General features: G+C 57.1%; 1 protein-coding gene across 2 annotated transcripts in view; it reads right to left on the reverse strand.

Moving 5' to 3' along the window:
* Nucleotides 1–13,790, reverse strand: part of MACF1 (microtubule actin crosslinking factor 1) — a 147,245-nt gene that overhangs the window by 106,243 nt on the left and 27,212 nt on the right. For both annotated transcript variants that reach the window (XM_029963003.1, XM_029963002.1), the window contains exons 2-5: nt 7,218–7,279; nt 6,072–6,161; nt 3,396–3,473; nt 1,856–1,948 (exon numbers count right to left, since the gene is read on the reverse strand). In XM_029963003.1, coding sequence (XP_029818863.1) covers nt 1,856–1,948; nt 3,396–3,473; nt 6,072–6,161; nt 7,218–7,279 — 323 coding nt within the window. The remainder of the gene's footprint in view (nt 1–1,855; nt 1,949–3,395; nt 3,474–6,071; nt 6,162–7,217; nt 7,280–13,790) is intronic.

Consider the following 13,790-nt stretch of genomic DNA (forward strand, 5'->3'; position numbering starts at 1 on the left):
CAGCTCACGTGCCCACACTCCTACCAGGCTCGCCCAGTTTGGGGCACAGATGGGCAGCCCAAGGTGCCCTGGGGACATGGCATTGCTTCAGGGAGCTGCAGTTGGAGGGTCCCAACAGGAACAGCAGTGTGATGTTCCCAATCCCACTCCAGCACCAGTCCTGCCTCTCTCCTGCAGCTTCTGCCCCAAATGCTGCCCCAAAGGGCAGGGGTTTGAGGAGCACGGAGCATCCCAACTCTGCTCACCGGGTCAGAGCAGGGTAACCAAAGTGGGGCAGCATCCAAACTGGGGGTGTCACAAAAACCGGGGAACAGGAGGCATAAAGATGGGGGGACTGAGCTCAGCCCCAGCAAGCAGGGAAAAAACACTCAACAAGGAAACACTCAACGAGGAAACACTCAACGAGGAAACACTCAACGAGGAAACACTCAACAAGGAAACACTCAACGAGGAGCAACCCTGGAGATGACTAAGGGAAACCAGTGACCACAAGAGCCCCCAGGGCACGGGGGGGCACCCCCCTCTCATCTTCACCACTCCAGCTCCCTGCAGAGCTGGTGATGCCCAGGCTCTGCACCAGCACCATCCCACCACAAACCTCTCCCGGGTTCTCCCAGCCGCCTGCCCCCAGGCAGCAGCACTGGGACACGGGAGATTAAGAGGCTCACAATGGAGCTACAACCCCAGAAAAAATCCCGTTAGCGCAGGCGGGGACAGGACGCGCAGGCTCGGCGGCACCGGCCCCACTCTCTGTGTCACCCACCCTGTGCCCCACGGCAGAGTGGCAACATCCCCTCCCAGACGGGCATGGAGGGCACGCAGGACCTCCTGATGTGCCCTCTGTGGTCTCCTGCAGCAGAGGATGCATCAGGGCAGGGTGACCGCAAGGACAGCGGGGACAAGATGCCACAACCAGGGCCCCACTGGAGATGACGGTGACTCATCAGCATCCAGAGCCTGCTCGACCCCGACCGCTTCCCAGGGCCAAAGCTCGTGAAGAGCGCCTTGTCAGCAGCCTCACACCCAGCTTATCCCCCAAGCTCCTCCCAAAGGCCTCTTCCCGAGGCACTGCCCATCCTCCAAAAACATATAATCTTCCTCTTAAGTGTCAAAGCCAGCACTAGTCCTGTCTAGAAGGTGCCAGCAGGGAAACAGCAGGAAGCTGGGACACGGCAGTTCCCACAGGCTCAGGCCCACAGTGGAGATGACTCCACAGCTAATGCCACATGGCCACGAGCTGCTGACAGCAGCACCACTCAGCAAGCCCCACATGCCGACACACTGGTGGCACTGGGGGCCACACATCATCCCCCTGAGGGCATCAAAGCTACAACCAGATAATTTGAGGCTATTAAAAACCCAAAACCCTCTTTTCCAAGAGCATCCCTAGCACACAATTGCTGGAGACGGTCCCGGGTCAGGGAGCTTCTCTCCTCTCTGCCCTGAACCACTGTCACACAGCTGACACATTCCATCCCAATGACAAGTCCTGTGGCTGCACCGACCACCCAAAGGGCCAGAAACGACTCAGGATAACAGCCCTGTGGCCCCTTCCGAATTTGCTCTTCTCCAGAGCCTCCAGCTGAGCAAACAGCTACTGCCAACAACCCCGGTGCCAACCGGGAGGCCACCGCACACAGCCCATCATTAATGCTTTCGTTATGCAGATGATGAGCAGAGGGTGTTGCTATTCTCCCACACGGTCTCCATGACACTGCAGTGTGTGCCGATCCTCCGGACCCCTCCGCGCGCCGGCACCGCCACGGAACACGCAGGAACACGGATGCTGGCACCCCGGAGAGACAACCCCGCCGCCCGCCCCGCAGCCTCCAGCAAGAAACTTCCACGGCCCTACCTGGAAGTGGAGGATGATCGTCCATATGAGCCCCAGGGTGAGCTTGGGGTTGCCGTCCGTGATGTCATCGTTGCGAATATTCACCAGTTTCACCTGAAGAAGACACGAGAGGGTCAGAGCTGCCCGTCAGCCCCACCCTGAGAGCAGGGGGACGTGTCCCCCACCACGCTGTCCCACCCCGAGCACTCCTTGGGGAGTGGGCACACAACACCCCAGCACTTCCCCAGGAGGCAGCAAGGCCACCTCATCTGCTGGCTTGGGAAGGATTTTTCCATGTTTCCAGCACTCTCCATCCAGAAGTGCTTTCCCAGCACTTAATGGCTTTACTTCAGCTCATGGAACAGCGTCCCCGGAGCCCCGAGCACTGGTGCATAATTGAACAGCTCCAGCCCACAGAGCACGGGTAAAAGGGGATGACCAAGCTTTAACTCCATCCCGGGCTCAAAACCAAGCTCTAATCAATCAGCCCTAATGAAGGCATTGCCCTCCCTCTTCTTCCTTGGGGGAGTCCCTGCTCCCCACCACTCAACGGGACCCACAATCAGTCTCTGGCAGGAGTGTCTGGGGTAAGACATCCCAGCAAGGCCACCAGGCCATCCATCACACTTCAAAGGAAAAAGCTGTTTCATCCAAGTGGAGAAACAAGTTCCCCAGAGCCCTTGGCAAAATGTCTCTATCAAGGAGCTGGGGAGGAGGAAGAGGCGGGGGGCTGGAAGCGGCTCACCCTCCCTGGAGTAGGGAATGTGCTCAAATTTATTCAGTGCCCTCAGGCCAGCAGCAAGCAGAGAAAAGTCTCTGCTTCAGCATGAACTGGTACAATTTATCATCATCATCGCCTTGGCATATCTGGGAGCATCACGGTGGGGAGACCTGACCCAACAGGCAGAACAGGACACCCGGCTCCGGGGCTGAGCCAACAAGTCTTGGGATGCAGCCCATTGCTCCAGGCAGGATCTGCCCAGGGGTGCGGAGCATGACTGGTCTCTGCCAGCTGCACAGGCACGGTGGGGCCAGCAGCTCCCAAAAGCCCAGGGGAGGGAGCCTGTCCTCCAAAAACTGAAGGATAATCAGTCCATGTTGACAGCCGGAGGGGTGATGCCACAGAGGTGCCAGCAGCGAGGCCAGGGCTGCGTGGGCTGGGCAGAACCAGCAGCCACGTCGCCCCCAGAGCTGGTGGCAGGGCACGGATGTGCCACAGCTGCCCATCCCCACCACCAGGATCTGCTGAGGAGCCCCAGGTGAGGCTTTCAGGGCACAGATGTGACTGTTGGAGACATTTGCAAACCCCTTCCCAGAACTGGAGTTGGTCCCTCATTTTCACAGTCGTTTTTATGTGCATGGCTGGATTTCAGAGGGGGAATGGATTTCCCATTTTTCCCATGTGGAAAAGCCCCCAAAAGTCATCCTCAGCCAGCACCATGGAGACGGGTACACCACAGCATGGGCTGATGCTGCTTCTCAACACCCTTCCCAAGCCCCAGCCAGGAGAAAGAACCACAAACCACCCAGCTCTGCTGGATGAGCCTCTGACAGCCCTTACCTGTCGCTGCTTCAGGAAATCCAGGGCAATCTGCACGTTCTGCAGACGGTGGAAGCGCATCCGCCCCTTCTCACGCGGCTGCAAGAGAGAGGCAGCAGCTTCAGGTCAGGCTCACAGGGTTGGCTGGACTGGCAGCACCCAACATGCACAGTGGCCCCCCAGATCCCCTGAGAGCTGTCAGTGTGCTGGTGTGACCCCCTGTGCAGCCACACAACCTGCTCTATACCATTCTGGAGCAAATAAAGCCATGGCTCTGCACAATCCTGCTGGAAGGCGGCAAAAAGGCCCCAGAGGGAGACTGAGGTGGGAAAACCTGAGATCTAGACCTCTGCTGAGACCCCAAAGGTTGGTGTCCAGGCCTGGCAACAGGTAGGACTGGCTCAGCCTCCAAGATCTCAGGGCAGGATCTCACCCAGCCCATGGACAGCCAGACAAGTTGGGAAAAGGGCTCAGCAAAGAGATGGGCTCAAACAGCTACAGAGTCCAACTGATCCAGGTGGAAGCAGAGGTAGGACATGGAGACCCAGGCAGGGACAAGCTGTGGGTCCCCACTGATGGCAGAGGAACCCCAACCTCAGCATCAGCCCCTCCAGACCCAGCCTGGCTCTTCCTGCACATGGGCAGGGGCTGCTGCTTGAGGTACCATCTCCAAATCCTTCAGGAAAGGGAAAATGAGACACCCTGGACTGTGCCTGTTGCTGCTGCAGGTCAGGGATTTCCAGAGGTACCCGTTGGCTGAGTCATGGCCAGGGAAAAGGTATGGGGATGTTGGGTCTGCTTTGAAATCAGTAGGAGTGGGAGGATCAATGCCCAAATCCTGATCCCAGCCTCAATATGAGGATTCACCAGGATGTTCATAAAATCACAGAAAGTTTGGGTTGGAAAGGACCTTAAAGACCATCTAATTCCAACCCCTTGCCATGGGCAGGGACACCGTGTTCTGAACTGTTAGGACACCCCAAGTCCTCTGAATCACCTTCCTTCCTCAGCCTGAAGGGAAGACCTGTCCCTGCGAGGAGAGGAGCTGTCCCTGCAAGGGGAGGAGTTGTCCCTGCAAAGGGAACATCTCCAGGCCTGCAGAGAACCATCAGGAAGGTGCTACAGCCCAAGCTCCTCCTGCTGAGGTGACACTGCACAAGGGCATCATCACCCAGAGCACAGGGGCTGGAAAACACATCTTCTCTTATACCTGACCAAGTTTTGGGGTCTGTCCCCTTCAGGCTGACCCTTGCCTGGGACCAGGCTGTGCTCGCTCCCACCTCCACTCACATGCACGGTCGTGCCCCGTATCCCAGGAAGTGCCTGTGCCCGGAGCCTGTCCATGCAGTGCCAGGTGAGCAGCCGTGTGGGACCCATCCCTGTCCCCTCCCACCCCGTGGAGGGGCACATGCTGTCACACCGGGTGGGTGAGTGCCCTGGCTGCAGGCGGACGCTGCGGTGCACGCACAGATAATCCAGCTCACAGGAACGAGGGAGCATCTCCACTCTCACAGCTTCCCCTCCACACACCCTCGCTCAGGGCGACCACCCCAAGTGGGTTTTATCCAAAACCGCGGCTAAAACCGAGGAGAGGGGAAGGCTGGGCTGCACTGGACTATCTGACGGCACTCCAGCGTCTGCCAGGCATAGGCTGCATCCAGGACAGGCTCAACCTACTTCTTCATCATCATCATCTTCCTCCTCACGCTCCTCGCTGCTTGCACGGCACCAGGCCGGTGCTCTCACCAGGCGAAGGCTCCGCTCAGCTGGCGGCTCTACGGGCTAAGGAGGACGGGAGGGACGGCGACGGGAGGGTGACACAACAGGGGAGACAGAATGGAAACCAAAATGCAGCACCCGGGTGCGAGGAGAAATAAAAGAGCAAGGGACGAAGGCGGCTGGGTCTCTGGCACGCTCCGAGCCCCAGCACAGGAATTTCCTCCTGATTTTGGAAGCTGGGAGCCGTGTGGATCAGGAGTAGCGTGATCCAATTTTTCAGCCCCCACAAAAACCGATTTGGCGCCTCTGGAGGGTAACGGAGGGAGGTAGCAGATCTTTGCCCAGATCCTATTTTGGGGGAAAACTAAAATAATTCCTGCTGTGCTACCCTGTTACAGCAATCGGGATTCTTCCTGGAGCTGAGGGAATGTGTCAGTCTGAGAAGGAGGAGGAGGAGGAAGAAGGAGGAGGAGGGGGGATTCCACGAGAAGAGGTTTGCACCACTGATTGCTACAAACCCAGCTCGTGCAGGAGCTGAGCTCGGGGCAGGAGTGTCAAATCTGAGTTAAACTGCTGGGCACGCTGCCACAGAAGCAGTTTTTAGTCAGATCCACTATTATCCATGATTTTAAACTTGGAGCCAGGACTGGAAGATGCAGGTGTGTAAGACTTAGGCAAACAGAGGGCTTTTACCCAGGGCAACATAAATAGATGCTTTGGGTTTGGCATCCAGAGAGACCAGCCTGGGGGAGCAAAGGGCTTCTGAGTGACAATATAATAATTAATACATAATAATAATAATAATAATAATGAATAATAGAAATAATAAAAGAAACAATGACAGACATTTGAAAACCAAAACTGTGGCATGAGAAATGAAGGCTGATGGCTGGAGTGGAGTGGAGGCAGCGGGACAGGACAGAGGGGGCTCGGGGTGGGGGGTGGTTCCAGCATCCCTGTCCATCCCTGGAGACTTACCAGCTTCACTCCCGACAGCACTTCCAGGAGGGAGATGAGGTTGTGGCCATCTCGTAAATCCTCGTAGAGGTCGTTGATGTGCTTGCGCACCTGGGGAGGGGAAAAGCCATCAGGCCATTTCAAACTGTTACTCCAGAATTATGGCCAAGGAGAGCAGCCTCCCCCTTCCCAAACGACCTGGCAGAAGCTGCTGCCAGTTTTACACGCACAAAATCTGACTGTTAAACCATCTGTACTCCAGGTAATCCCATAACACTGCACACAGATCCCTGCGGGAAGGGCAGCTCTTCCTGAGGCGGTGGTTTAACTTCTCACATTCCTCACAGCATCTCCCAAAACACAGCACCCAGATCCCACCTGGCAGCAGAGGAGGTTTCCATGGGCAGCACAGCTACAGGAGCAAGCTGACCCCATCCAGCTCTTCCCCAGACACCAAGGTTTCACTTTCCTGGGAGTCCCCAGATGTTTTCCCAGAGAAGCCTCAAGATTTTTCTGTTTTTCCATCCTTTGTAAGATTTAGAAAGCAGCCAAAAGCTTGGCACAGAGTTTTGCAAAGCTGGCAGGAAAACACAGCTGGGACACCTTGTACCCAAGCCATTTCTTTTCCTTCTTTTTCTTTTTTTTTGTTTTTTTTTTGTGTTTGTTTTTGGTAAATGGAGAATTAATTAAAACCCACCCGGCACTAACCAAGAAAAGCAGAAGGCACCTTGTGGTGACATGTTAATCCTGCTTAAAAACACGTCCCTTGGCACTGTTTGGGGCTCCTCCACATGCAAGAGCATCCTTTGAAAGACAAAAAAGCCCATTTTTCCCTGGCAAGGTGGTGTGAGGGAAGAACCTCCTTTGCCCTGGCATGAGGGAGGATGCACAAGCTTCCTATTAAGCAAGGACCAGGTACCCAGGAGGGAAAGGTAATAAAAGGGCTTTGTGGTGATGCTACAGTGCCCTCCAAAGGCTCCAGCACATTTCCAGCACATCCTGCTCTGCTCTGAGTAAAGACACTCATGAATACTGAAATCAAACAGTCCTAGGCATAAAAAAAAATTGTAAAAAACCTTAAAAAGGCATTTATCTGCCAGTCCTGAGCTGGAACAGACACACACACGGTCATTTAACCAGCTTCATAATAAAATACGTGACTCTTACCTTCATCAAGTGTTTATTGACCCATTTAGTGAAGGTTTTCTTTTGGACTCTGTCCCGTTCATCTGTCAAAAGAAGACAAAGGCAGCTCTTGGTCAGTGGTTCTCATGCAGAAACTCAAATGACTTTGAAATGAGGGGAAGAGACAGAGGGATCGCCGCCGGTGCCAGGACGGATCCCGCGCCGGCACAGGGAACAGAGGCGGCTTATTCACGGGTTAGTGTGGGACAGGGCCCTTCACGAGGCTCCAGCATCTCCCTGGGGCAGGGAAATGGGAGCTAGGACAAAATACACTGGTTTCCTGGTGAGAACAGTGCTATTTAACGAACGCAGCGTGGGTGACTGGGAGAGGTGTAACTGCAGCACCAACTGAACGCCCAAAATGTGCCCCTGCTGTGGCTCCTTGGCCCTTCTGGAGGCAGCACAGGGAGGGAGGGGGGGTTTGCCCGAGCCCACCCACTTTAGGAGGGTGTCCCTCTGCCCTGCCTGCTCCCGGAAGGCTTTAGGGTATTATATAAACCCCCCAGATGTCCCGTTACAGGCCTCGGCCGGGCACCACCAGGGTGTGCAATTAGCAGCTTACTCTGTCGCTGTATTTTTGGTTCATTGGATTGTCAGGATTTAATGTTTATTTCTGTCCTGCAGCTCAGCCCTGGCCAGACACTGAGAGTTCTGAACGCCGGCGGGACACAGTGACAACGTGGGTGACACTCCCAGGGGGTCCCATCCCCAGGGGTGGCGGGGTGACAGGACGGGAGATTTGTGGTGATGCCCAAGCAGCAATGGGGGAGCTCTAGGCAGGCTTTTTGCTCCACGGAAAAAATAATATCACATGAAAAACAAAGGCAAGAAGACGAAAAGAGAGGGGCACAAGATGGGCCACACACACTGGAGGGTCCCACAGGGTGCAGGGGGGTCCCACTCAGCTCCCACTTCCCCATGCCCAGGCAGTGAGGAGGGCTCAGGGCAACCCCAGCAGCCAGCCCTGTGCCCAATGGGATCACTTGGGTTTAACAGCAACACCCCAGAGGAAAAAGCTCCTCAGCACCAACCCCACAGCACATGACCCCAGGCTCCCGAGCACCGTCCTGTCCATCCCAGGGGATCCCTGGGATATTCAGGAAAGGACGAGCCCCATTCCCCCAAGAGACTCCCTCTGACATCTGGGTCCACCAGGCAGCAGCACCCCTCGCTTTGGTTTTAAGCCAAAAATCAAGAAAAGGGAGAAAACAGCATCTCTCAGCCAGAGATCCCCATCCACACCACATGTCCTGCCAAACAGCCTCACACCCCACTCCCCAGGATGGGGGGTCAACTGAGAGTCTCTGCACAGTCCCAGAGGCCCTTGAGAACACCTCCCAACATCTCCATCCACACAGATTGGAAAGCACCATCCAGCATCCTTCCTCTTCCTCCTCCACCCCACGGCTTCCCCTCCTGAAAGCGCCGCGGTCAGACACGTGGCACACGGCGACACGTCACTTCGCCATGTCCCCCTCCATCCCTGGGCCAAGGCACCCAATCAGGTGCCAAAAAACTACCCGTTGGTTGAACTACGTCCACACTCACTTCCCGTTCTGCCGGGCTCCAGCCTCGGCTTCCCGGGACAATGCGTCTGAGCCACGGAGCTGCTGCCTGGCACCGCCAGCCATAGGAAGCTGTGTCACTCTCACGTGTTTTTAGGGACTTTTCCTTCACCCGACCCTCCCAGAGTCCCGGTGTTGGGTCCCACCCCAACCCCGGTGTTAATTCAGGGTGGATAAAGCTCCATACCACGTACCCCGCGTATCCCACAGGCCGGGCAGGGGAGGGTGGTGGGTACTAACCGATGCAGCACATCCGGCACACCAGGCAGGCGCTCAGCCGCCTCCTCTCCCCGGAAAGATGCCGCCTCTCCATCGCCCCAGCCCGGGATGGGGAGCGTTGGGTCCCGGCAAAGCAGCAGCTGCCTCCCGGCTCCCGGGGAAGGGTCTTCTGGCAGCACCACCCACTCGCCGACCTCGGCCCCAGTGGGTGCGGATGGGTGAGTTCTCACCCGCAGCTCCTCCCACCACACCACTTCCTACCCCTGGTGCCCCCAGTGCGGGCACAGGCCGTTCCTCCTCCGGGCTATCACCGCAAACCTCACCACGATGTCAACGGCTGCCTTGCCCGCGGTCTCCCGGCTCCTCGGTTTCTCCGGGTGCTCCCAGCCCTGGGTGCCGCCAGCGCGGCAGCTCCGTGCCAGCAAAATCCTCACCCACGGTCCCAATGGCCGGCAAAGCAGCTTGGAACACTCCCAGCACGGGAGGGCAGAGCTGCCACCTCCAGCACGTGAGGAAGAAGCGGTGCCGAGTGCGGCGCAGCTCCGGTAACCGGCGGGTTGGGGGTGCGGGCACCAGCTCGCCCCGCAGAGCTGGGCACTGCCCGCTGGCCGGCTCTTGGCTTGTTTTTCCTCGTCTTGTTTTCCAGTTAATTGCACCAGGGACAGGAGGGACAATGCTGGGCTGTTCTCCCCGCTCCCGCCTGCGGCTCCTGCCCAAATCATGTCCCGGGTCTGAAGCGCTGGAGCCGGGACACGGCGCAGCCCCGCTCGGCACGCGGGGAGATAACGGGGGCCGCCTTATCACCACCTCTCTTCCTTTTCTTCTAAATATAATCCCCCTGCAGCCCTCCTGCCGGCTGCTGCCCCAGCCAGGAGGGCAAGAGCAGCCAGGGTGCTGCCTCGGGAAGGCAGGAGCGCGTCCCCGAGCATCGCACGGAGCACGCGGGGACGGAGGCAGGTCACCGAGTCCCACACGGACAGTCTGCAGCCAGGCACCTCCAGTGCTGGATCCCAGGGTTGCCTGCAGGCCAGCAGCTCCTCGACGAGCTCCCTCTTCCCGTCTCTTGCAGAAATTGAGGGATTTCTTCCTTTTTTTTTGCCCTGTTTCATCACCTTTGGGTGGTTCCCGGGCTCCAACCAGATTAAACCTCCCCAGCCCGCACCCGCACTATCAGCTGAGCTAATAATAATGCTGGTTACTGCTTACTAACAATATTAAGGCATTGCAAGCTTATCTCTCCCTGGCTTATCTTTTCCAGAGTCACCCTGACAAACAACTTGTTGCAATCCCCTCATGTTCATCCCCTCCCTGGTTGCATCCCCCCATGCTCGTCCCCTCCCTGGTCTAGCAGAGGTTTGCTGGCCCCAGCCACCAAGAACCACCCTGTCACCAGCCAGGGACAGCGAGCAGAGGCGATGGCCTGGGCAGCAGGCAGGTAGGGCATGGCCAGAGGGAAAGTTACAGTGGCTTAAGGAAATCTGTCCCACTCTGAAGACAAGCCAGCAGCAGGAAAAGCAAAGGCAGAGCTTCAGGTCCCCTCGCACGCAGGCCATGGAGCAAAGGCTGGTGGCAGTGACACAGGGAACATCACCAGCAAACAGAGACCATGCATGTGGTTTAATTCCCTCCCCACATTGCACACCAGAGCTCAGCCCACCTCATCCCCAAAAATGGGGATCCCAAAGAACCAGGGCATTGTCTGCCCTCCACCACAGCAGCACAAATCCCCCACAGACGGGCAGAAGCAGCAGGGATCAAGGAACACTGGTGGCCACACAAGGGGAAGGTGGTTTGGGGAACTTTCCCTCTGCTGTTGGTCCCACAGGTGAACCCAGCTAGCGAGGGGGAACAGGGAAAACCATCCTGCCCCATATCTGGTATCCAGTGCTCCAAAATCAGAGGCATCAGCTGAGCATGGAAAGAAAAACTCCCACTCACCGTCCTGCTGGACCTCAGTGCCCCCAGGCACTTGCCATCGTCACAGGGATGGCTCCCACAGGCACTGGGTGCCAGAGAACCCACCACAACACCCTGCTCAGACAATTCCCTTCCCGTTTGCCCGCGGCAGCCTCCATCCTGGCAGCCTGCCTGTGCCCAGCAGCTCCCAACACGTCTGGCCGGGAGCTGCCGCTCCCCCATGGATCTCTCCTCCATCATCGCTGGCCTTGCTCGCTCTCACACTCCATCACCGTGTGCCTCCTCCTGCTCAGGCTGCTGCTGCCAAAGCCTGGTCCCAGCCCTGGGAATCAGTGGGATAGAAGGTGCCTGGCCAGGCACCATCCCTAATCCTAATCCTGGCTGGGCACCCTCTATCCTGTGTGCGCTCAGTGCTCCCCAGGATGGCCCTTTGCCATCCTTAGGAGGGAAACCAGGGGGTTTCATGTCATCCACAGGCTCCTTCAGCCTCCTGGAATAAAGTTGAGAAGTGGCTCACAAACTTTCTGTCCCTGTTCATGAATTCCTGCTAAATCTGAAGGAATATGGGAAATCTCAGACAGGGCCCTGAGCTGGACAAGCTTGAGGACATCGAGCCCATACTCAGGGTTAAAGTGGCATTAAATTGTGAGAGACAACCTTGGGGTGACGGAGGGGTGGGTTACTGAAAAATTCCAAAAAAAATCAAATTTCTAAGCACTGAAACCCATTGCTCTCACTTCAACACAAGCAAAGAATGGGAACACGCGGGGATTTTTTTAAACCTGGTCCCGTTAAGATGGGGGATATGCAAAAAAACCTGGCTGGCTGAGGAGCAGGAGGTATTTGAAACATGCTGGCTGCCAACTTGAGAGCTGACATAATCCATCATGACAACAGAGCCAACCAGGCGGGATTTACAGAGCCTTTCACCCAGGGAGAGGAAACGGAGCCTGATTCAGCCTGGAAGAATGCACAAGAGATACCTGCGGTGGAAAACTATCCCAACACCCGGATATTTAATGAGGGAGACACCTGAGAAGTGGTGATGCAAAGGAGAGGGGGGCGGATGCTCAGCAGAGCTGGGTGAGCATCACAGGGCAAAAAACTCGCTGCAAGATGACCCCCGTCTTCCAGGATGCTGTGCCCACGGGATGGGCTTCACCTGCCCTTTTCTGGGAAGGAGTGATGAAGGAAAACAGACATTGGATATACTTGCTGCTTGCAATACTTGCTCCAGGATTTTTTCCAAAAGGGATGGATTTGGGGGGGGGATAAACCCCTCCAAGAAGGGCAAAGCAGCAGGTTGGCATGAGGAAGAAACAATCAAGTTGGGAAGCATTCAGGAGGTCTCTGGATGGAGCCAAGCACATCTCTGGACAACACTGCCTGGCCACGGAGATTAATTAAATGGACAAGGAACGGCAGGTCAGCAGGAGGAATTGCAACAAGTTTGGGTTTAGTGGGTGACGGTGCATTCTGTTTGTGCAATTCACTCTTAATCTCCCTCTCCCAGTAGTTTAGAGGGGGAAAGGAAGAAGCGTATCCCTAAACAGTATCTAGGGAAAAGTCCTGCGCGCTGCCCAGGCTGCGCAGCCCCGCCCCTTTTCATGGAAAAAGGGAAAGAAAAGGGGGATTCGGTCACGGCCGCGGGGAAGAGGCCCCATGCAGAGGCACAGGCTAGAACAAGCACTGCTGGAAAAAAAAAAAAAAAAAAAGAGGGAGGAATCAAAACAAACAAATCCCAGGAGGAAGAGGCCGGGAGACAGAAGGAGCTACCGAGTCCTTGTGCGGGGCCTTGGAGCTATCGCACCTCCCTGTAACGAATCCTCACGCTCCTTGGGCAGTCATGTGCAAGCCCTATTTTGGGAAACTGAGGCAGGGTCAGCCCCAGCTGCTCGGTGAGGCCGTGCCAGCGCCAGAAGGAGCTCCCGGGGCTGCGTCTTGCTCCCGGAGACGCCGCTGTCACGGCGAGGGGTGGGAGTGACGCTCCCCTACACCGGGGCAGAACCGGGAGGCAGAACCCAGCCACGTGTGGTGGGATTGTGCCAGACAAAAAGCAGCCTCATCCCCAGCGGGACCACCCCCCAGTCCCAGCCGCTCCCAGCCCCACATGGGCTGGGAATGGGTGGCGAGGCCAAATTTAGGCGGTAAAACCCCTGAGTACCCCCCCCTACATACACACAGGGCTCAAGGCCACCGGGAGGATCCCCACGGCCGTGTCCTCCTCCCTCCTTCCCGCAACCACGGCCCTGCCCAGACGCTGCCAACAGCTCCTGGGGAGGGAAAACAATCCATGACCCTCCGGCCATCTTAGTGCCTCCCTGCCCCCCCGAACACCCCTACCTTCCCTGCTCCGGCTCCGCCAGTACAGGACGCCCGCGATGCCCAGGACGTGGCTCAGGACAAAGGCGGCAGATAGGAGCTCTCCGACAGAGGCATTGTCTCCTATTCCCGGCCCGTTATCCCGAGCCTGGCTCCAAATTTCTTTCTCCTGAGGCTGCCGGAGTCCGGCATCGCCGGGAGGGCGAGGGGATGGGGGCCGAGTCGCTGCCTGTAGAAACTTCCAAAACTTCCTGCCTGCGCCTCTGCCCGCAGCTGGCTGTGTCTCCCCGGAGCTGGCAGGGCTTGGGACAGCCAGCGCCGCTGGGACTGGGAGATTTGGGAGCTCGAAGAGGGGGCGGGTAGAGGGACAAAGTGAGCGTCAGGCCGGCTCAAACATCTTTCCTCGGAGTTCTCGCGGCCAAACTTCGTCCACCCCCCCTCGCTCGGCGGGGAGAGACGTCATCTCCTCGATTTCCATTCCCAGCGGCGCTGGAAGGTCGGCTGCGGCTCCGGCGGCCGCGGCGAGGGGATA

This window comes from Manacus vitellinus, unplaced genomic scaffold, assembly GCF_001715985.3.
Source record: "Manacus vitellinus isolate BGI_N305 unplaced genomic scaffold, ASM171598v3 scaffold_52_pilon, whole genome shotgun sequence".
Taxonomy (NCBI): Eukaryota; Metazoa; Chordata; class Aves; order Passeriformes; family Pipridae; genus Manacus; species Manacus vitellinus.